Below are 24828 nucleotides of genomic sequence, written 5' to 3' on the forward strand. Positions count from 1 at the left end.
GTTTGAGGAGGGCACAATTCAACCCGTAACAGTTTGCTCGCAGTGTATTATTCTATAACTCTACATTTACCTCCTGACTTGTTAAATAGGACATAAAATTGTTGCTACCCAGTAAGAACATGACTTTCTCTATAGAGTCTTCAGTAAATCAATTTAAAAAGGATCCACCTAGGAGTTCCCGTTGTGGCGCAGTGGTTAACGAGTCTGACTAGGAACCGTGAGGTTGCGGGTTTGGTCCCTGCCCTTGCTCAGTGGGTTGAAGATCCGGCGTTGCCTGAGCTGTGGTGTAGGTCACAGATGTGGCTCGAATCTGGGGTTGCTGTGGCTCTGGAGTAGGCTGGTGGCTACGGCTCCGATTTGACCCCTGGCCTGGGAATCTCCATATGCCGTGGGAGCGGCCCAAGAAATAGCAAAAAGGCCAAAAAAAAAAAAAAAAAAGGATCTACTTAGATACTACCACTGCATTTTTAGCATCCCTTTATTTATAGCTTCACAAATGTAAACTTTAGCCACACATATTACAATCTTATTTTTATATTGTGTTAAACTGGATTTAAACATAAATATAAGGGACATTTATGAGATGAAGCTGCTGAAAACAGATTATACCCTCTGGAGTACAGGGCATGATTGTGACAGGGATAATTTCGATATTGTCTCTTATATACAGTGTGCCCCTGAGCGTCCTCTTCTGCCGCCAGGTTTCAGTTAGCCTGTCTTATGGACTTTGCTACCACTTTTTAGTCTAGTAAAGCAATGACATTAGATTTCTGTGATTCATTTTTGAGTTTTCCTTGGAACCTACTAAATACTTAGTCTCCCTTGTGAAGTGGCCCCTTTCCCCCCCTTTTTGGGGGGCCACACTCTTGACATGTGGAAGTTCCCAGACCAGGGATCCAACCTGTGCCACAGCAGCAACACGAGCCACAGCAGTGACACGAGCCACAGCAGTGACAATGCCAGATTCTTTTTTTTTTTTTTTTTTTGTCTTTTTGCCATTTCTTGGGCCGCTTCCCACGGCATATGGAGGTTCCCAGGCTAGGGGTCCAATCGGAGCTGTAGCTGCCGGCCTACACCACAGCCACAGCAACACGGAATCCAAGCCGTGTCTGCAACCTACACCACAGCTCACAGCAACGCCGGATCCTTAACTCACTGAGCAAGGCCAGGGATCAAACCCTCAACCTTATGGTTCCTAGTCGGATTCATTAACCACTGAGCCATGACAGGACCTCCAACAATGCCAGATTCTTAACCAGCTGAGCCACCAGGGAATTCCCTGAAGCGACCTTTTTTAAGGGACTAGCCTAGCTTGTTTTAAAAGAAATTTAATTTGATCTTAGTTTACAAATTGTTTCATTCTTTCAACAAGCATTTATCGGGCAGTGTGCAAGCGAGCAACTAAAATCTTTCAGGCATATTCTCCTTCAGAGAGAGAAAGTGGGTGACTTACTATTTCCATTTTTACCTTAGATACTAAAAAATGAAAAGCTGAGTTCAGGGGAGTTCCCATCATGGCTCAGCAGAAACTAATCTGACTAGTATCCATGAGGACGCAGGTTCCAACCCTGGCCTCGCTCAGTGGGTTAAGGATCCAATGTTGTCATTAGCTATGGTCACAGATGAGGCTTGGATCCTGAGTTGCTATGGCTGTGGTGTAGGCCGGCAGCTGCAGCTCCAGCTTGACCCCTAGCCTGGGAATCTCCATATGCTGCAGTGCAGCCCTAAAAAGAAAAAAAAAAAAAAGCTAAGTTCAGGGCTCAAGCGCAGCAACCCTCTTTAACCTCGGTTTCTAGCATAAAGTCGTCTTCGCCATTGACAGTTAGATAGCTTGTGACCTTTTATCCTTATTCTAACCATTCTATTTTATCATAAGCCATTTCAAATCTGTTTTGGAAATACGCAAGATATAAATAATAAAAAAGTCGAACCCACTCTTACTGATGACGCTAAAATAGCCAATGTTGGAGTGTGTTCCACCTTTCAGTGAGAGAAACAATAAGCAAAATCCTGTCCTGGTTCTGGGAAAACTTGCTCTTTACTTGTGGATGGAGCAAATTACAAAATACTTTGAGCTTCTCACTAGAGGAAAACATCTACACAAATATTAAATGGAAGAACTCTGCTGACAGTTACATTTTGCTGAAAAGATTACTGTTATTCCATTGTTTTAAGAGAGCTTCTTAAACTTCCTTTCCCAGTTTCCCTCATTTTCCATGATGGCATCAAAATCGTCACAGCCTCACAGTTTTAAGACTCAAAGCCCTAGGTTCATCTTTGGTTCTTCCTTATTTTTCTGCTGTATCCAGTTAGGCACCTAATCCTATTAATTCTTCCTTGACAGCATTTTCTCAGTTCCCCTTCCTATTCCCTCCTCCCTTGGGTCCAGATTACTGCAATAATATTCTAGTAGATTTCCTATCTCTGCCAGCTTGATCCGGCGTCCACAACCAGCACCAAGATAGCTTTTTGAAAATAGGGTTTTCACCTTTCCCTCTCCTGTGCAAAAAGGTACATTGGCTTCCCATTACCTTTGGAATAAGAAGACTAGCTAGGCTGTATGGAGCACTTACCGTACCAGGCCCTGTGATAGGAACTGTACAACCGCCTCATTATCATTATTATCATCATTTTCATAGAAAGAAGAAATCGAGGCTCAGGTTAAATTGCTTGCCCAAGGTCACACAGCCAGTAAGTTACAGAGCTGGGATTTGACTCAGTTCTGTTTGGTTCTAAAGCCTGTGGTCCAAACAGCTATGCTCTTCTGCCCCAACTCTTTAAAGGCAATCTCTTCGATTATTTAAGATCCTATAAATCTGGCACTCCAGTTTTCTTTGTCATTGCTTCGTAGCACCAATTCCCTTCCAGCCAAGCGAGTCTCGCCATCCTGCAACGTGACATATTCTTTCTCTCCTCTAAACTGCGGTTCATATGGCTCCTTCTGTTCTTCCGCCATCGCCTCCGCCCACTGCTTGTCCCGATTTTAAACATCTTCCAAGGCCTATTTCAAATTTTAACTCACACAACTCACACAACTCCTCTGTTACAGACTATTTATAACATTTATTGTTTATACTACAGACAGTAATATTTAAACTCTTTTGATCGCACACTACGTCAATAAAAACTGTTTGAACACATGCTTCCAGTTTATGTATACTGTATTAAAATTACGGCCATAATACTACTGAACTAGCATATAGTGTGACTCATGGAATGTATGCAAAATAGAAATAGGCAAAGGGTGAGATGAAGATGAAAGGGTATTTTTAGAAATTTTAAAATTGCATTAATTACAGATCCTTGAGTGGTGAATTCATATTTCCAATAGTCTTGATGATGAAAATGATTTTAGCCAGCTCCTTGACAGAGCAGACTGGCTCAGCACTGTGTTTTCGGTCACGTTGGATGAGGGGTTGGGGTGGGAGAGGCACGAGTTTCGCCGTTGCCGTTTCCATGTCATTTGCCTAGATCTGCATTGCTAATCTCTGTCCAAGGTTTCTTGTGGGAATTGTGTTAAGGCACGTGTCCATTTTGTGGACCTTGGTTTAGTTAAAACTAGATAATGTATCTATATGCCCACCTAACTTGGCACAGGTGAACTACAATTAGTCGTACTTAACTAAAGGCCCCCAAAATGTTCTTCTCTCACAAGATCTTTGGGCACTGTGGGCCGAGAGAAAGCACCAGTGTCAACCTGTATGTCTAATATCAGCAAGCTTTCTTGCCTTAGATTTTTAAATGTATAAATTGAATTTCTTCTTTTTTTCTTTTTGCTTCTCGGTGGATCATCTTATACACCTCTGGGCTGCGACTCTGCTTACTTTGGAGAGCATCCAGTTAATCTATATAAATCTCGTCTCTCGAATATGATTCTAGGCCTCTTTCAGAGAAGGCTCATCGGCTTATTTCATGTTCCCATAATATTCAGCACCATACTTTCCTAGCGCCATCCTAGGTCCTTTATTATTTGTGAAATAGGTTTTTAAGAATGCCAGAATGAATTTGGACTATGGGTTGTTATTTTTTTTAACCATTTTTAAGACTACAGTTCAGTGGTGTTACGTGTATTCGTAATGTTGGGCAGCCATTACCAGCCTCCATTTTCAGAACTTTTTCATCATCCCTACCAGAAACTCTGTACCCACTCAGTAGTAACTTCCCATTCTACCCCCCACCTCCTGTAACCTCTGTTCTACTTTCTGTCTCTGTTCTAGGTAGCTCATATAAGTGGAACCATGCAATATTTGTTCTTCTGCATTTATTTCACTTAGCATATTTTCAAGATTTGTTCATATTGTAGCATGTGTCCGAACTTCATTTTTTATGGCTGAATAATATTCCATTTATGTATATACTGTTTTTTAAAATCTGTTCATTTGGTGGAGGGTACCATTTGGCTGCTGTGAACACTGCTGCTATGAATGTTGGTATACAAGTATCTGTTTGAGTCCCTGCTTTCAGTTATTTGAGGCATATACCTAGGAATGGGATAGCTGAATCATATAATAATTTATATTATTCAGAAACTATTTTTTTCCCACAGAGTCTGCACCATTTTACATTCCTACCAGCAATGTATGTTCCAGTTTCTCCCCCTTCTCACCAACACTCATTTTTTCCCCATATTCTTAAATAATAGCTGTCCTAATAGCATGTGAAACTATTTCTTACTGTGGGGTTTGAATTGTATTTCCCTAATAACCAATGGCACGGAACATTTTTTTGTGTGCTTATTGGCCATTTGTATATGTTCTTTGGAGGAACGTCTATTCAAGTCCTTTGCCCATACAGATCTCCCTCAACTTACAATAGGCGTATGTCCCAGTAAACCCATCATAAGTTGAAAATATCCTAAGTCAAAAGTACATTTAAGGAATTCCCATTGTGGTGCAGTGGAAAGGAATGTGACTAGTATCCATGAGGATGTAGGTTCAATCCCTGGCCCCGCTTAGTGGGTTAGGGATCTGGCGTTGCCATGAGCTGTGGTGTAGGTCTCAGATGTGGCTTGGATCCCATGTTACTGTGGCTGTGGCTGTGGCCAGCAGCTGTAGGTCCGATTCCACCTCTAGACTGGAAACTTCCATATGCCACAAGTGCACCCCTAAAAAGCAAAAAAAAAAAAAAAAAAGCATTTAATACACTTAACCTTCTGGCTATCCCATCTTAGCCTAGCCTAGCCTACCTTCAGGGTGCTCAGAACACTTACATTAGCCCACAGCTGGGCAAAATCATCTCGCACAAAGCCTATTTTGTGATAAAATGTGGAATATCTCATGTAATTTTTTTTTAAATTTTTTTGCTTTTTAGGGCCATACCTGCGGCATATGGAAGTTCCCAGGCTAGGAGTTGAATCGGAGCTGCAGCTGCCAGCCTATGCCACAGCTACAGCAATGCCAGATCTGAGGCACATCTGAGACCTACACCACAGTTCACAGCAATGCTGGATACCTGACCCACTGAGCGAGGCTAGGGATCCAACCCACGTCCTCGTGGATGCTATTCAGGTTTGTTAACCACTGAGTCACGACGGGGACCCATGTAATTTATTGAATGCTGTCCTGAAAGCGAAGACAGAATGGTTATGTGGGTCCAGAATGGTTGTAAGGGTATCAGTAGTTCCCTCGTGACCACGTGGCTGCTGCTGCCCAGCATCACCAGGGAGTATCTTACTGCATATCCCTAGACCGGGAAAAGATCCAAGTTCAAAATTCAAAGTAGGGTTTCTGGGAGTTCCCGTCGTGGCGCAGTGGTTAACGAATCCGACTAGGAACCATGAGGTTGCGGGTTCGGTCCCTGCCCTTGCTCAGTGGGTTAACGATCCGGCGTTGCCGTGAGCTGTGGTGTAGGTCGCAGACGCGGCTCGGATCCCGCGTGGCTGTGGCTGTGGCGTAGGCCAGTGGCTACAGCTCCGATTCGACCCCTAGCCTGGGAACCTCCATAAGCCGCGGGAGCGGCCCAAGAAATAACAACAACAACAACAACAACAACAAAAAGACAAAAAAAAAAAGTAGGGTTTCTGCTGCATGCATGTAGCTTTCACACCATTGTAAAGTTGAAAAATTATAAGTAGAACCATTATAAATTTTGTACCATCTGTATTTTAATCGAGTTGTTTGTTTTGTTGTCATTTGAGTTGTAGGAGTCCTTTATAAATTCTGTTAATCCCTTATCAGATAGATGATTTGCAAACATCTCTAATTCTGTGATTCTTTCCACTCTCTTTTGATGCACAAAAGTTTAAAAATTTTTACGAAATTCAATTTATGTGTTTTTTCTTTTGTTACCTGTGCTTTCGTATCATATCCAAGAAGATCATCACCAAATCCAGTGTCATAAAGCTTTTACCCTTCGTTTTCTTCTAAGAGTTTTATAGTTTTAAGTCTTACATTGAGGACATTGATCCATTTTGAGTTAATTTTTGTATATAGTTTAAGGAAAGAGTTCAGTTTCATTATTTTGCACGTGGATGTTCAGTTTTCCAAGCACCATTTATTGAAAAGACTGTCCTTTCCCCACTGAAGAGTCTTGGCATCCTTGTTGAAAATCAATTGATCATGTGTGTAAGGGTTTATTTCTAGGCTCTCTCTGTTCCATTCCATTGGTCTATATGTCTGTCCTTATGCCAGAACCACACTTGGGCTTTCTGTAGTGAGTTTTAAAATCAGGTAGTGGGGGAGTTCCCATCGTGGCGCAGTGGTTAACGAATCCGACTAGGAACCATGAGGTTGCGGGTTCGGTCCCTGCCCTTGCTCCGTGGGTTAACGATCCGGCGTTGCTGTGAGCTGTGGTGTAGGTCGCAGACACGGCTCGGATCCTGCGTTGCTGTGGCTCTGGCGTAGGCCGGTGGCTACAGCTCCGATTCAACCCCTAGCCTGGGAACCTCCATATGCCGCAGGAGCGGCCCAAGAAATAGCAACAACAACAACAACAACAAAGACAAAAGACAAAATAAAATAAAATAAAATAAAATCAGGTAGTGGGAGTCCTCCCAAGTTTATTCTTCTTTCTCAAGATGGTTTTTCAATTTCTGCGGAAAAAAAGTGCCAGTGAGATTTTGATAGAGGTTTGCTCTATATCCCTGGATCACTTTGGGTAGTATTGCCTTCTTAACAATATTGAGGCTTCCAATCTTCAAATCTAGTAACTATGTGAAAAGTACTTACATACTATAAAAAGACAAACAATGTGGTAAAGCACAGAGAAAGAAAGGACAAATTGCCACAAATCTCACTGCTCATTGATAAGTACTGTTAACATTTTTGGTGAACTTCGCCTTCTGAGCACCTCTCGTTTATAATTTTACATAAATACCATTTGTGGGTTTTTTCTACTTCATATGTAATGCATGTTTTTCAGTGTCGGTGACTAGATTTAAATCATGCTTGTACCATCATTTACGTAAGCCAACCCATGCTGTTAAGGCATTTAGTTCGTTGGACTGTGAATGACATTTATTAATATCATAGTATTAATGGTAGGAAAAGTAGGTTAATATTAAATGTTTGATGTTTTCTCTTTTGGGTGAAGAAAGGTGCAAAGTTTTTCATCTAATCTGTTCCTACAAATCTATTCAATGTTCTATAATGTGTAATAGATCTCTGATGATGTAGGTACATCAATGAAAAGTTGGGAACCAAACACTTGTTTAGAGATTTGTTATACTCTAGCTCTACTATAGTGCAGTGAATAGAAGTACAGCCAAATGAAATAAAACTTTGTAAAATCATGGGAACTGGATATTCAGTTTGTCCTCTTGTTCTCACCTTTCAGGAAGAAGGCATGGATTTAGCAAATAAAGAAACAATGTATGAATGGTGAGCAGTGTAGTTGAACTACTATTCTGATCATATTCAGTTATATCTTTTTTAAAAAATTTAAATTTATATCTTGTTTTTTAGATTGGCAAACTTCGGTACTGATGTCTTTTCTTTTGTAGGGAGGTGCAAACTGCAATACAGCTAAATCAATCTTGGAAAGAAAGTTTGAACCTGGTATGGTATTAGCACTTCCATTTTGTAAAAAATTTGAATTTTTTTAACTGATTTTTAATATTGGCACTACCTAGTTTTGCCGTAATTTCTAGAAATTTAAGCTCTCATTTGAAGCTAAAATTTCATATGCTTTATATTTTTTATTGCTCTTAAGAAGCAATTTATGATTTATAACTGTTACAGAGTGGGGTTCAAAGTAAATAGTTGTTTGATACAAAACCATTATCTTTGTGGATTAACTTCCTCTCTGACCTAGTGGGTCTAAAAAAATGTTCAGATGTGCTGATTAAATTGCTTAGCTGATAAAACAATAAATGATTTCACTCCCTTCTACATTACCTTTATGTTAAGAGTTTTAAACCACAGACAATGGAGTTACTGGGAAAATACCGAATTTTTATGACTGTAACACATATATTCCTACAAACATTTTAGTATATAGCTTTTCATTTAAACATGTTTGGCGTTTAGTTACATTCCTGGTTAGCAATTTTTAATGTCCCTGTACGTAATATGATTACTTAGTTGCAGTAATTTAGTGATGTTCAGGGTTCTTTGCCATGGACATAACAGATAATGATGGAATAAAAATTGCGCTGAAATTAGAGTGAAAGAGATTCTGATTAGATGTCAGTTTCTAGATTTGGAGATTACTAAGAGAGGGAACTGGGTCATCAGCAGCAGTGACATCTTGTTTTCTTTTGAGCTGTGACTGCCTTCGATGGGCATCTCTCCCAGATTTGAGAGAAAGTGCTGAAGAATCAGTAGATAATCAATCTCTGGAGCCTGTCACTTTTCCTGTTTTGGTGCTAATTACAATTTATAGAGGCTGTTGGATTCCCTTAACTGACCCAATTCTAATTACTTTTGGTTTGATTGATTGAGTGAGTGAGTGAATCTGCAGGTGTGTTAGAAGGAGGAAAGGAACGTGTCATATAACTTTACTTGTGTCTTGGAGAAGAAAAGAGCCCATTTTAAAATCCTGAATTGTGCAGCCTTGATTTTGTCTGCGTAAAGTCTCAAAACATTTTCACAGCTCTTTATTTTTACTGTCCCATTTGTATCTCAGTTCCAACCAAATCTCTTTGGACCCTTTCCTGGACATAGGCTTATAGTTTTCAGTAATAAAGCACAAGTCAAACCTGAAGAGAAAAATTGAAATTTACGGTCTGTGTATAGAGTAGGCATCGCTCAATATTGAGGACTCACAAGAGGTCTTTTTAGGCTGTTAGGGAAGCCTTTCATCCGGCATGTAGCTCTCTTTCCCCAAAAGCAAAAGGCACCTTTGCTTAATGCAGTGAACCTTGGGTTCCCTGCTTGCTTTGGGTTGGTGAGAGTTCCCTGGCACAACCCCACGCAACAGCTCTCACCCTAGGTATTTACTAAGTAAGCTGTGGGGGCTGCAGTTGACCACTGCTCTCTGCTTAGAGTAACAACGATTTAGAGAAACCCTCTTCTCCAAAGTGCACTGATTTAATTCCAGTATCCCCAGTAGCATCTGTGACCTGGGGGATTAGGAAGGTAAGAAAGGAGTGCCTAAAAGTCTGTGTCCCTTGAAATATTTGTGAAACATTAATGTTTTTCCACCCAAATCTTTGGGAGGATGTATTTTGCTGTAGGATCTGATTCTGAATGACAATCTTCTCTTCCTTTTCATTTCTTAAACTGTTATTTACTTAGTACCTAAGTCACTGATTTTTAAATATATGACTTAATTTTCATAATTCTGCACAATCCTGTAACTGGAACCATAATCAAGATATAGAACAGTTCCCACACTTCAAAGAGTTTCCTTGTGATCTTTTGCACTTGATCTCCTCCGCCCAACCCCTGGCTACCCTAGGAAATCACTGATCTACTTTCCGAGAAAAGCGGCAGCTTTAAAACCTCTGTTCCGGTTTGGTTTGAGCAATGTTTTTCTCCATCTTACAAACTTGTGTGAGTTGTACTGGCTTGCCTCCAAGTCCTATTCCCAGTGCTATGTGACCATTTACAATGTAAGTTTATATTGTATAAAAATACCAAATTGCTTATAAAAAAGAATTTTAGAAAATTAAAAGAAATTATAGCTCTAGGTTCTGTGACAACAAAGAAGTAATGTCTTTTGAGCTAAATTAACATGTCATTGTTTTGGTTTATCATTTTGTATATTGAAAAGAATCAAGGGACTAAGACCATCTGAACATATGAAGAATCAGTAATTCATTAGCCCTGTTCGAGCAGTTTTCCTCTGACCCAGCTTGTTCATAGGGATCAGAGCTAAAATGTACCTTTGACAACCGTACCCTCTCTTCCCCCACAATTCTTGACTCAAGGCAAGTCACAGTCAGGACTACGGGTCCTTCTAGCTTTTCCCTCCACAACTTGGGAAAATCCTGAATTCTTATAGATTACAAGACCGTTTGCTGTCCAGAGGCATTCGTGGTTTTACTTAGATTTAGAGAAAAGCAATGAAATGGTGTGACGTGGGATACTACAGCATCCTCTTTTATTGTATGTCCTTAGACCTGTTATAACGAAATAGTCCCAGCTGATGAGACTATTCAAATATTTTCTTGTAATGATTGTGATAATTTTATTTTAGAAGTCGTCAAAGCCCCACCAACAATAAACCAAGTATCCGTGGACCATTAAAAAGAACAGGTACTTTTATCTACCAACAGAAATAAATTTGATTTTTGTAAGATATCACACAAAAGCAAGTATTATACAAGAATTCCTTTTTAAAGATTTATTTATTTAGAATATATTTAATAAGTTACTAGAGGCCTTTCATTTCACTTAAAGGAAACTATATGGAAGGACATTTTAAAAAATAAATTTATTTATTTATTTAGTCTTTTTAGGGCCGCACCTGCAGCATGTGGATGTTCCCGGGCTAGGGGTCTAATCAGAGCTGTAGCTGCCGGCCTACACCACAGCTCACAGCAACGCCAGATGCAAGCCACATCTGCGACCTACAGCACAGCTCACAGCAAAGCTGGATCCTTAACCTGCTGCTTGAGGCCAGGGATCTAACCCACATCCTTGCATCCTCATGGATACTAGTTGGGTTCTTAACCTGCTAAGCCACAATGGGAACTCCCTAGAAGGACATTTTGAAGATGATAAAGTGCCACATAAATGTGAATTGAGAATCCCAGTTTAGTTGACTGTTATGATTTTCACTATATAATTCACCAAGCTAACTGCCTTAAATACTTTCTGAAACAAGGTGGGGAATGAAAAAAATAAATAGAGTGAGTCAGTCATCAAGTATTCTGCTGTATCTCAACCCCTGCCCCGCCCCACCACCACACCACACATTGATAATCATATGAAGGAGTTGACACAAATTAGATCCACTCACAACACTAAAAATATATATTAAGGTGTATGTTCTTTGATGTTTCACTTGTTTAGGGGGTTACTTTTGGTTAAATATATGGAAAATGACCCACCTACTCAGTAACAAAAGGGCAGTGGGAGGAACAGAAGTGGTTTTGTTTAAACTCCCACAGTCCTGGGTCCCATTTCTCAGCCCTGCCTCCCCAAGCTAGGTGCTTCCTCCAGTTTTTAAATACCACTTCTGAATTATAGGATTAATTCAAAGTTTAACGATAACAAGGAGGGAAAATGGATAAGTGGGAAAGGAGGTTAAACTTTAAAAATGTGTGTTTGTGAAAAATCCACTAAGATGGGAAAGAAGAAGGCGAAAGAGAAGAAGGAATGAAAGGAGGAAAGGGGTGCGGAGAGCAAAGCCAGAGGGCAGGAGATTAAAATAGTCTTCACTGTTCCACGCATTTGGCGTGAATTAATGGCGATCTTCATAACAACATACCTAACTAGTGTGTACTCATATTCTAGATTAAGATGAGATCAATTCTGGAAAACACTCTTTTATAAACTAAGCACACTGTTTTATGAGATGATCTTTTGCCTGTGCTGTGAAAATAGGCCTAAGGTTTGAAAAACCTTCAAATGTATTAACATTTGCTAGGAAGTTGGGGGTCGTTTGAGTACTTCAAATAAAATATGCTTAAATTGAAGACAGTGTTTTAATAAATTAATTCTTCTTTCAAGACATTAACTCATAAAAGGTTTTATGACATTGAAAATGGCTTGAATTTTCTTAGTTTTTTGTTTTTTTTTTTTTTTTTGGTCTTTTTAGGGCCACACCTGTTAGGTTCCCAGGCTAGGGGTCTAATCGGAGCTATGGCCACTGGCCACCCCCACAGCTCACAGCAACGCCAGATCCTTAACCCACTGATTGAGGCCAGGGATGAAACCTGCATCCTCATGGATACTAGTCAGATTCGTTTCTGCTGAGCCACGACAGGAACTCTAGAATTTAAGATTTTAAAAATTGTTTTCACATTTCGTTTTGACATTAAAGACTTGGTTTCTGCCCAGTGTTTTGATGGATGTAGCATGTCCAACACAAGCTTCTTGTACCTGGTTTTCCACTGCTTGGGAAGTTAACTACCTCATTTCTTTGGGGTGTCCCTAAGAACTCCAGAGCAAATTCTGTAGATACCATATGGTCTATATGTTTTAAGTCAGACCCTCCCAAACGTAGCCCATGCAAATTTGGTCAAAATTCATCGGACTTTTCAGACGTAATAACAAATTAAAAGAAATTTAATTTTATTTCTATATTTTGGAATATGAATATTTATTTGGGAAACAACAAACTATGTCCTGTTTGGAACCCATTAATGCAAGTGAAATGTGGGGAAAGATGGTATAAAAAATCAAAAAGAGATCCTGGGAGGGGGAGAATGAGGACTTTCTGAAAAGTGGAGGAGAAGGCGAGGTAAAGGTTAGAGCCTCCAACCATATGAAGGCATATTTTCTGGTGATTAGCAGCAGTTACTTCCAATAGAATAAGCAAGAAAAAACAAGGCTTCAAGGGGGAATTCTGAGAAAGCTACAGAAATTGGGCAGCAGTAAATATTGTTTTACAAGTAATAATTATTTTAGCAAATAGCATTTTCATTTTCTTTTGTGATGAACTTTTTGATTTGTCTTGTTTTTAATTTAAACCGAGAAGGAGAGTTGAGTAATTTTTCTGTAATGGTGTCAGTGTATCTGGCATAGAACAGACGATCCAGACCTCTTTTGAGCTTTATGAGCCATGATTATATGCCTAAGGAAGGTCTGTGAAATCTCTCTTCCTAGGGATATTTTTTAATGAGTGGGTGGCTTTAGCATTTTATCATTCAGATATATTCCACCCTTGAAGTTATGGGCTTGAACAGCAGTTTTTCTCATGTCTGGACATGGTTATCACATGCACGTGCAACCTTTACTTCAAAGTGAAGATTATAGCAGGGCAGCCCTTTGAGATTAAATGTTTTCCCCTAACCTTTAAAAATGTATTTATTCTGTTAATTGTACGCTATAAGAATTGATCTATTTAGTTCATTGTATATGGCAATGTAAGGATATCAATAACTTATTTAAAATAAGGAATGAGATTAAATTATGGTACATCGTTACTACATAGCTATATAAACTTGTAGAATTTATGAGAAAAATTATAAGCAGTAAAAACAAAAAGTAGATTACATATCGGTATTATATACAGTACAAATCCATTTTTTTGAAATAATTATGTATACACACATATACAGTAATTACTGAAAAGTGGTGAGGTAAAATTTTTTCCTTTTGTCTGTATTTTATAAATTAATTGCAATGAACAGGTTTTTCTTTTGTAATTAAAAGTATAATAAACACATTAGATAAAATATATCTACCTTGGTCTGCATTTTTTTTTGTCATAGGTGAAATGGCATTTGAACAGCAGTCAAAGGGATTTTTCAAAGACACAACCAACGTGCTTTTTCTTCTGATAATACCCAACTGTCTGATAGGAATACGTGGTGAGTATTAACATGAGATTTTAAGCATTCATCGGCTACTTTTCACTTGGTTTTTAAGTCTACTTTGGCTATTGTGTATATTCAGAAGTATGCTATATTATTAATATTTTAGAAGCTATAAAACAAATACCCCAAACGGATAGTATTAACTTTAATTCTTCTCCCTAACATTTATGTGTGACATTAATATATGATAGACACGTTTTTTCAAGTGGGGATTTGGCATTAGATTAAGAGTGATTTAGAAATACATGGAAATGCAAGCTTGGAAAAAAGGCATCTTCTGCCCATCTTTTCTACCTTAGATTTTGTGTGCTGTGTTATTTAGGCCGAGCATGTTATTGGAAAGTGTGCCAAGAAAGCATGTTTTAGTAATCATATTGGGAACTGCAATGAATAGGTTTTTATTTATTGTTATTATCGCTTTTGTTTTACTGCTCTTAGGAAACCGCCCTTGTAACTGGTGCTGATTCTTTGCTTCACATATTTTGCATTCGTTTGTAGACAAAGCAGAATGCACAGAGATCTCTTGAATTCTGTTATCAGTGAGTGGCATTTTCTTTCCTTGGTCTATCTTCAGATGCTCTTGGTGGAAACAACAGCAATGCAGGATCTTCTCATAATTCACCAGCTACAATCAGCACTGTCACAAACTCTCCTGTGTTGCTTTATTCTAGAAGATGAACTTTCAACTAAGCAATTCACCTATCCCAAGACTTTCTCACTAATGGTGAAACACACATACACTTGCTTGATCTCTCTCTCTCTCTCTCTCTCTCACACACACACACACACACACACATGCTGGCGCAATAACAGAATTGTATGCATTATCATTTAAACTATTTCCCATTTACCTTTTTCTCTCAATTTCTTAAAATTCTGTTTATCTACAGAGCTTGCATGTCTAATTGCTTTGTATGCCCTTAAAAGCAATATAGTCGCACTTTCAAAGATGTTTTCTAAATAAGAACTATGCTGAAGATACAATCATACATCTTCAAGCTGCCAATGTATAGAAATATACTGTACCTCGACTTTTAAAAAAAAAATTGAGAGCTCTATGTATGTGATTTAAAAAATAAATTTATACATTCTAATGAAATATAATTATTCCATTAATCAACATGTAAAAGGATTTTTCAAATTATGTACTGAATATCTGTGCTAGTTTTTAATATTTCCAGTAACTGCTAGTTTCCACTTGGTAAGGAAAAATCACCTATCAAAAACAGTTTTTAAAATCAAGCTAGTTATACTGTACTGATCCAAGAATTGCCAGTTTTTCACATGAATCCTTAGATGTTTAATTTGTTGGGAAGGAATAGGTAGGGGAAGCAAGATGAATGGAAGCTAATTGAACAGCAAGAAAATAATATGTAATTGGAGCTTCACTGAATTTGTACTTAACCTGATTATCCCTGATCAATTTTGTATTCTAATTAAGTGCAGAAAAAAGACAATGTGGATAAATTGTGGTCTTTTACATTTCTGTGAATTACCTTTTATTCATCATCATGACTACTGATTTGATTAAATGCATGCTTAATATGTTAGGGATTTTCTGTAAGAATCACGTGCTTCCAGTTGCTCCCTAAGGGCTAAAAGGTTTGTTTAAAACTCAATTTTCTATTCAAATATCTTAGAATTTTTTTAAATGAGAAAAATCATGTGTTAAAAAATTTAACTCTAAAGTAAATGCTGTAAGTAATTGGGGGTAGTATTAGCATTTTGAAAGATAGAAAGGTATCTTCATGAAATGAAGTTGATAATTGCTTTAAATTTCCTCAGCTAATGAAGGTAGGAATGATTATCTAAAATATTTATTAAAAGTTTTTCCTTGTCATTAGAAATAATCAGAATGATGGAAATCTGATGTAGGTGTACCCTTCATGGGAAAAAGTTGAACCAAGATTTTTTTGGCAATGGCCCTGATGGAATTGATGAGAATGGATATATTTGGGGGAGAGGTTTATTCACCTATGAATAAGTCAAACAATATTTATGAGATGAGCGGGATCGTGTTAGTCTCCTGAAACTGGGATAGGAGTCTACAAATTGGCTGAAGACAAGTGAACTATCAATATTGCTTTTGTTATTTGGCTTCTTTACTTGCTGGAATTTAGTGAACCGACTGTCAACATACAAGGGGGCCCTCATGGAATGAGGTATGGTTGCAGTGATGTTCTTTGCTGAAATTTATAGATCGTGCCCTATTGACACTTCAGCAAAAATAAACTTTTTCAGAATGATCAACTACAAAGACTAAGGATGGGGCGTTCCCATTGTGGCTCGGTGAGTTAATAACCTGACATAGTGTCTGTGAGGATGTCGGCTCGATCCCTGGTCTTGCTCAGTGGGTTAAGGACCTGGCATGGCTGCAAGCGGCGGCTTAGGTCACAGATGTGGCTTGGATTGTGTGTTGCTGTGACTGTGGTGTAGGCTCACGGCTATGGCTCCATTTGACCCCTAGCCTGGGAACTTCCATATGCCACGAGTGCAGCCCTAAAAAGACTAAGGATGGAGAAAGCGAACAGTGGGATTGAGACTACTTCTCAGTTGTGTGAGGAACTTTCATCAATAAACCTTGGTAATCTTGACTATCTCATCTCAATATACTTCTCTCAACTCAGACAATTTCTTTTTCTCTATTTGGTTAATTTTTATTGTTTTAGTTGGATCCTAGGATGCCACAACTCACTATAATATGCACAAAATCGAGGATTTTGTAGTTGGTTTTCCATTGTTATTACCTTTTGACTTGTATATTGGGAGGATCCATTTCATAAGTAATCTATTAATTTTTAGACCAAAGCAGTTGTAACTTCTCCTTGAGATATTTTGTGGGTTTGTTTTTTGGTTTTGTTTTTTTTTTTTTTTTTTTTTTTTTTTGCTTTTTAGGGCCGCACCCATGGCATATGGAGGTTCCCAGGCTAGGGGTCAAATCGGAGCTGTAGCTGCTGACCTACACCACAGCCACAGCAAGGCAGGGTCCAAGCCACATCTGCGACCTACACCACAGCTCCCAGCAACACCAGATCCTTAACGCACTGAGCGAGGCCAGAGATCGAACCCGCAACCTCATGGTTCCTAGTCAGATTCGTTTCCATTGCTCCACGACAGGAACTCCTTGTGGTTGATTTTTAAAAATCATTGTTAAGACTATGTTTTGTTATCCTGAATGTGCCAAGTAGTTATCGTGCCAGTTTTCCATAGTGAAGGACACATACTAGTTTCCTAGGGCTGCCATAACAGAGTACCATGAACTGAGTAACCTAAAACAATAGAAATGGAATATTTCATGGATCTAGAGACCAAAAGTCCAAGATCAAGGTGTCAGTGATGTTGGTTCCTTCTGAACATTTCAAAGGAGAATCTGTTAATGTCTTTCTCCTAGCTTCTGGTGCTTGTCAGAAATCCCAGCCTTGCAGACATATCACTCCAGCCTCTTTGTCCATCATCACTTGGTGTTCTTCCTTGTGTTTTCACATGGCCTTATAAAGAGAGCAGTCATTGGATTTTAGTGTCCATCCTAATCCAGTGTGACCTCATCCTAACTTGATAACATCTGTAGAGACCTGATTTTCAAATAAGGTCACATGCACAAGTGCTGGGGGTTAGAACTTAAGCATTATCCTTTTTTTTTTTCTTTTTACAGGCACACCTGCAACATACAGAGGTTCCCTGGGCTAGGGGTTGAATCAGAGCCATAGCTGCCAGCCTAGGCCACAGCCACAGCCACACCAGATCCAAGCTACTTTTGCGACCAACACCACAGCTTGAGGTGGCACCGGATCCTTAACCCACTGAGCAAGGCCAGGGATTGAACCTGCATCCTCATGGATACTAGTTGGGTTTGTTACCACTGAGCCACAGCAGGAACTCCCATATGTCTTCTTATACATTATAAATATGTAAATATATTTTAAAATGCATATTTGTGTATGTATATGCTAGTTTTCACATAGTCACAAAGAGGATAAATGTAAGTGAAAAAAGGTTTTTCAAATATTTTGAAAACGTCTTTTTAAACCCTTAAATATGTGTTCATATTCAATCAAGTATTCCTGTTTTACTTATAATCTTATAAAAGAATAGCCCTCCAAATTCATCCTAACGTGAAAACTCATTGCAGTAAAAACTTAGATTCTCAGATCAGGGAAAAAATATGGTTCTTAAAATTTATAATGACTAAATCAACTAATCAAGCTTGTCATTTCAAGTATATTCAAGTATCTAATGAAGGCTTTCTGTGTACATAAACTATACTTAAAACTGTAGGTTCTGTGGAGATGAGTGCGATACCATTTCTGTCTTGAAGCACGATAACATAAGTATAAAAATAATAACAATACAAGGCAGCCTAAGATAATATGACTATAAATACACATAGGAAAGGACCTCTGTACTGTAAAAGTAGGAGAGAAAGACAGTAGTCAAATCATAAAATCTCAGAACTTAAAGGATTTTAGAAGTCTTTTAATCTACCTCTCAATATAGGAATCCTTTTGAGAACTCCAGACAGGTTCTTTTTTAGCCTTATTTTGAAATCCTCTGATTTCTAAGTGAGCGATTAACCCTCACAGGCCAGTTCATTCTATTGTCGGACAACTCTCACTGTTAGAAAGGTCTTACCTTAAAAGGGGGGATGCGGTTAGAGTCAGGATCTAGGTGGCCTGCTTCACTGGTTCTTTAGAATTGAGGCAAATCAAATGAGCTATTAAAAGCACATGAGTTAAGATTCTAATTCTGCATTCATCTTTGTCCCTGCTCCTTGAATTATTAGTATTTCCACTATAGGATATTTAATCTCATCTCCTAAATGAATTTTTAAAATTCACCTAGAAGCAACTATATATAAATATCCATGATGAAAATGCATGTATGATGCTTTGGATATCTATGGAGAAAACTAATTATAATTTGCCCTAAGTATTATTTTTAAGTATTTTAAATCTTAAAAGTTGAGCGTGAAAAATCTATCATCTAGGTAGACTTCACTCTCAGATACTTGAAATTGTGCATTTAAAAAAGGCCAGGGAGGAGTTCCCGTCGTGGCGCAGTGGTTAACGAATCCGACTAGGAACCATGAGGTTGCGGGTTCGGTCCCTGCCCTTGCTCAGTGGGTTAACGATCCGGCGTGGCCGTGAGCTGTGGTGTAGGTTGCAGACGCGGCTCGGATCCCGCGTTGCTGTGGCTCTGGCGTAAGCCGGCGGCTGCAGCTCCGATTCGACCCCTAGCCTGGGAACCTCCATATGCCGAGGGAGCAGCTCAAGAAATAACAACAACAACAACAAAATAAATAAAAAATAAAAATAAAAAAGGCCAGGGAGCTCCCCATTGTGGCTCAGCAGTAACGAACCTGACTAGTAATCATGAGGACATGGGTTTGATTCCTGGTCTCGCTCAGTGGGTTAAGGATCCAGTGTTGCCGTGAGCTGTGGTGTAGGTCTCAGACGCAGCTCAGATTTGGCATTGATATGGCTCTGGCATTGGCCAGCAGATACAGCTCAGATTAAACGCCAGCCTGGGAAACTTCCATTATGCTACAGGTATGGCCCTAAAAAAGACAGGAAAAAAAAAAAAAAAAGCCAGAGAACAGTTTAAGTTACTCTGGCAAAAAGGTAGCTTAGTGTCCCTGGAGTTCCCATCGAGGTGCAGCGGAATCTAACTAGGAACCATGAGGTTGTGGGTTCGATCCCTGGTCTCACTCACTGGGTTAAGGATCTGGCGTGGCTGTGGCTGTGGTGTAGGCTGGCAGCTGTAGCTCCAATTCATTTGACCCCTAGCCTGGGAGCCTGGGAACCATATGCCGCAAGTGTAGCCCTAAAAAGCAAAAAAAAAAAAAAAAAAAAAAAAGGAGCTTAGTTTCCCTTAAATTCCATGATATCTCACAGATTTCTTAAAATGTGCTTCTTAACCCAAGAGTAAGTAAGATTGATTTTTACACATGTCCGTAATGTATAGGTGGAGAGAGTCGTCAGACATTATGTGGGAATCTCGGCAACTTGCTCAACTTTCTTAATAGTGGAAGACTTAATAGGCCTCGTCTCCCAGAAGCAATGTTAAATCCATGCACTTTTTAACCAAACCCTATAAATTGACCCATAAGTTATTGCATGACATTGGAGGCATTACTGACAGCAGAGTAGATTGGTAACATTCGTTCATGTCAACCTTCCAGGCCAGTGACCAGCCAAGATTACGAGGGAGTACAGGAGTCAGGAAGCCTGACTTGTAGCTCCTGCTCTGCAGGACTTTGGGCCGGTCACGTCACCTCTCTGAGCTTCATATTTCTAATCTGCAAAATAGAGTTGGACTGGCTATTTATAAGATCCCTTCTGCCTCTTAAAATTTTATTGATTCTGTAAAAACATCTGCCTTCACCTTTGTTAGCCCGACAGCGAAAGTCATGATGACATTAAACTCCAGAAGGCTTTAAGAAAATATTTAGGAAATTAGAGAGCCTTGTACCTAATATTTTGACTCTTTCTGGCAACAAGCAACTCATTTTGTTCCGCCTCATCAATAGTTTCCTCTTTTCTATGAATTATGCATGCTTTGTGATGAAATATGGAAAGCTAATTTCCCTTTGGTTTCTTGTTTTGTATGGATAAATTATCCTCTCAGGATTTCCATATTAATAACAAGTTCCTACTGGCAAAGCACTACCGTAAAATTCTCTTTCTATTGTAACCTCACCTTAAGACAAAGTAGAGATATACTTGGTATATTTGTTTCAGAGAAGCAAAGGAGATAGGGCCAAAAGCTACATCAACTATAAAAATTCTGTCCCAGTACACATTTGAAAAAATGTTCAGCTAGTGCTAAAAAGCAGATTACCGGTACAACAGCTTTTTCTTTCTCCTTAAGAATTATTATATGGCTGTACGAAAAACCTCTAACCAGTTTAGTTGATTTCCTGGCATGACTCTTGTGCTCGTATGGTAACTCTCCATGGACACACTTGAAAGTCACAAACAGCTGATCTGTGACTTTGTGCTAAGGAAAGAAATATTTTAAAATTGCATTATCCAGCAGAGGAACCTAACTATACTTTCCATTTCTAGTCCAGCTCTTCTGAGAGGATAGGTTTAGTTGGCTTCATTAACTAGACTTATATTCAACTCTGCTGTGGTTTACATCAAGTCTTATTCTTAGATAGTCTTCTCATACGTGTGAGGTCATTGGAGAGGAAGGTGCTAAGCCTAGTGTGTTGGGGCTGTCAAGAGAAGTTCAGCTAGGAGCTCCCGTTGTGGCTCAGTGGTTAACGAATCCGACTAGGAACCATGAGGTTGCGGGTTCGATCCCTGCCCTCGCTCAGTGGGTTAAGGATCTGATGTTGCCGTGAGCTGTGGTGTAGGTTGCAGCCAAGGCTCAGATCCCGCGTTGCTGTGGCTCTGGCGTAGGCTGGCGGCTGCAGCTCCGATTTGACCCCTAGCCTGGGAACCTCCATATGCCACAGGAGCAGCCCAAGAAATGGCAAAACGACAAAAAAAAAAAAAAAAAAGAGGTTCAGCTAAAACTTTCTTAAACTTGATGTGGAATACGTTCCCACGCCACATTTTTTTGACCACCCAAAATGCGTATTTATTTTTTAAAATATATTTTATTGAAATACAGCTGATTTATAATGTGTTTATTTCTGCTGTACAGCAGTGATTCAGTTATACATGTGTGTTTTTTCATATTTTTTCAATTATGATTTATCACAGGATATTGGAATATAGTTCCCTGTGCTATACAGCAGGGCCATGGTGTTTACCATGCCACATTGATTGGCAGAGACTTTTAAAGTTTTTATAATATTCAAGTCTGTTGAGAGTGTGGGGAAAGCGGTATTTAAATTCACTTCCTAATGTCCTTTCTGGAGGAAGTTTGGTAGTATGTATCTAAAGCCTTCAAAACACGTACATCTTTTGACATAGCAACTCCTCTAGGAATTTTTATTAGGGACAAATATGGGACAGGTTGAAACAAATGTTTACTGTCATGTTATTTGTCACTGTGAAAAATATAACGTTTTTAACAAATGGTGCTAGGGCAACTGAGTATCATCCACCTGCAAACAAGGAAGTTGGACTTGTACATTATACCATATGCAAAAATAAACTCGAAATGTGTTAAATTAAACCTAAATATTGAGCTAAAACCATTAGATTCTTAGGAAAAAATAGGGGTAAATCTTTATGACCTTGGATTTGGCAATGGATTCTTAGATATAGCACCAAACACATGAGCAGCAAAAGAAGAAAATAGATGAATTGAACTTTATAAAAATTAAGAACTTTTGTGCATCAAAGAACATGAACAAGACAGTGAAAAGACAGCCTACAGAGTAAGTGAAATATTTGTAAATCATATTTGATAAGGGTTTAATCCAGAATATATAAAGAACTCCTCTAACTCAGGAACAAAAAGATAACCCAATTAAAATATGAGCAGAGGACTTTATGAATAGGTATTTCTCCAACAAAGATACACAAATGGCCAATAAGCACATGAAAAGATGTTCAACATCATTAGTTATTAGAGAAGTACAAATAAAACCACAAAAAGATACCCCTTCATTCACGAGGATGGCTGTAATCAAAAAGACCGATAATAGCAAGTGTTGGTGAGGATGTGGAGAAATAGGATCCTTGCACATTGCTGGTTGGAATATAACATGATGTAGCAACTGTAGAAAACATTTTAACAGTTCCTCAAAATACTAACATAATTATCATATTATGATCCAATAATTCCACTCCTTGAAAACAAGGATTCAGGCAGGTACTTGCATGCTAATGTTCCTTGCAGCATTATTCACAATAGGCAAAAGGTAGAAACAAGTCAAGGGTTCATCGCCAGATGCATGGATAAAAATGTGGTATATCCACACAATGGAGTATTATTCAGCTGTAAAGAGGAATGAAATTCTGACACATGCTACAACATGGATGAACCTTGAAAACATGACGCTAAGTGAAATAAGCCGGACACAAAGGAACAAATATATAGCATGCCTCCTCTTATTTAGAATAGACACATTCCTAGAGACAAAAAGTAGACTACAGGTTACCCGGGGCTGGTGGGAGGGGGAATGGAGAGTTATTCTTAATGGGTACTGAGTATCTGTTTGGGATGATGGAAAAATTTTTGGAAACAGATCGTGGGAATGGTTGTACAACATTGTGAAGATAATTAATGCCATTGAATTATATACTTAAAATGGTTAAAATGGAAGTTTTGTTTTTTTCTTTTCTTTTTTTTTTGTATTTTTGCTATTTTCTTTGGGCCGCTCCCACGGCATATGGAGGTTCCCAGGCTAGGGGTCGAATCGGAGCTGTAGCCGCCGGCCTACGCCAGAGCCACAGCAAGGTGGGATCCAAGCCATGTCTGCAACCTACACCACAGCTCACGGCGACGCCGGATCGTTAACCCACAGAGCAAGGGCAGGGACCGAACCCGCAACCTCATGGTTCCTAGTCGGATTCATTAACCACTGCGCCAAGACGGGACCTCCCAAAATGGCAAGTTTTATGTAAAAAACAAAAAAACCTAGTATCTAACACTAAAAGATCAGTGAAGCCAGCACTTCTCAGGGTGTTTTGTAAAATATGAACAAGTAGGTGTCCTGAAGGATTAAAGATCCGGGAGGCCCTGGGGAGTCTGTGTTAAAGTAAGTTTGGGCAAGTCAGTTAATTCATGTCTTGAACATTGTGAAAGCTCAAGAAAGAGGATATGATATGGATCATTTTTAAACTATTAACCTAAGTTCTCTTTTTTTGAGGGTCATCGTGTAGAATTGATGTCTTGTAGAATACTCTTTGGGAAACATTAGGTTAAATTATAGTACATTTCATTCCATGGAAATCTCCACACCCATTAAGAATAATGACGTGGTCATATATCACTTGACATGGAAAAAATGTGTACACTGTATTGTAAAGTAAAAAAGAAGTGCAGGAGTTCCCGTCGTGGCGCAGTGGTTAACGAATCCGACTAGGAACCATGAGGTTGCGGGTTCGGTCCCTGCCCTTGCTCAGTGGGTTAACGATCCGGCGTTGCCGTGAGCTGTGGTGTAGGTTGCAGACGCGGCTTGGATCCCGTGTTGCTGTGGCTCTGGCGTAGGCCGGTGGCTACAGCTCTGATTCAACCCCTAGCCTGGGAACCTCCATATGCCGCGGGAGCGGCCCAAGAAATAGCAACAACACAACATCAACAACAACAACAACAAAAAAGACAAAAAGACAAAAAAAAAGAAGTGCAATTAATGGGATCTCATTTGTATTTTTAAAATGTATATGTATGTATTTGATAGGGCTGTATAGCAGCAAAAAGTCTGTTAGGCTATGCGCCAGAATGTTTAAATCTCTGGGAGATAGGAAGATGCATGGTTTTGTTTTCACTTGCTTTTCTCTTTGCTTGTCTGTATTTTGAGGGGTTTTTTGCACATGGAATAGCTGTTACTTGTATAGTCAAGAAATAACAGAAGTTAAAATAAATGTTTTAGAAACTCATATGCAGTTATTAATTATGTGAAAGAAGGGATGAGAGGATCAGGACTCTCTTACTGCACCTGGATTCTTCACTTACTTGTATTTGAATTCTTATTGGGGAAGAGTCAAAGAGGCTTTCTGCTATTGGAAAGTTTTAATCATTCAAAAATTCCCTCATATATTGAACTAAAGTCTACTTTCCATCCTTTGGTCCTAATTTGTCATAGAGAATGCTGCAAAATAAGAGGAGAGAATGCCATCTCCTCTCCCATAGACACTTCCAGATATTTGGCAACAGCTACCACGTCCAGACAGATCTTTCCTCTTCAAAGTCCCCATTCTAATCTTTTTTTTTCCCCTCTGAGATGGTTTCCAGGCCTTGTTACCAACCTGGCCATTGGCCTCCAGTTTGTCACTCAGAAGTGACCACAACCTTCCACACTTTTTTTTTTCACATTTGATTATCAGTTCCTAAAAAACTGT

At 39.1% G+C, this 24828-nt stretch overlaps 1 protein-coding gene across 5 annotated transcripts in view; it reads left to right on the forward strand.

Annotated features, from left to right (window-relative positions):
• The window catches only part of LOC125118665 (PABIR family member 1-like), a 61444-nt gene that overhangs the window by 22863 nt on the left and 13753 nt on the right, over positions 1-24828 (forward strand). For 2 of the 5 annotated variants that reach the window (XM_047765405.1, XM_047765411.1), the window contains 3 exons: positions 7774-7817; positions 7940-7994; positions 13763-13861. In XM_047765405.1, coding sequence (XP_047621361.1) covers positions 7774-7817; positions 7940-7994; positions 13763-13831 — 168 coding nt within the window. In that variant the 3' untranslated portion in view covers positions 13832-13861. Of the gene's footprint in view, positions 1-7773; positions 7818-7939; positions 7995-10578; positions 10638-13762; positions 13863-14441; positions 14836-24828 lie in introns of those variants that run through there. The other 3 variants (XM_047765406.1, XM_047765408.1, XM_047765409.1) reach the window with 3 other exon arrangements.

The sequence above is a fragment of the Phacochoerus africanus genome, chromosome X, assembly GCF_016906955.1.
Source record: "Phacochoerus africanus isolate WHEZ1 chromosome X, ROS_Pafr_v1, whole genome shotgun sequence".
In the NCBI taxonomy this organism is placed as follows: Eukaryota; Metazoa; Chordata; class Mammalia; order Artiodactyla; family Suidae; genus Phacochoerus; species Phacochoerus africanus.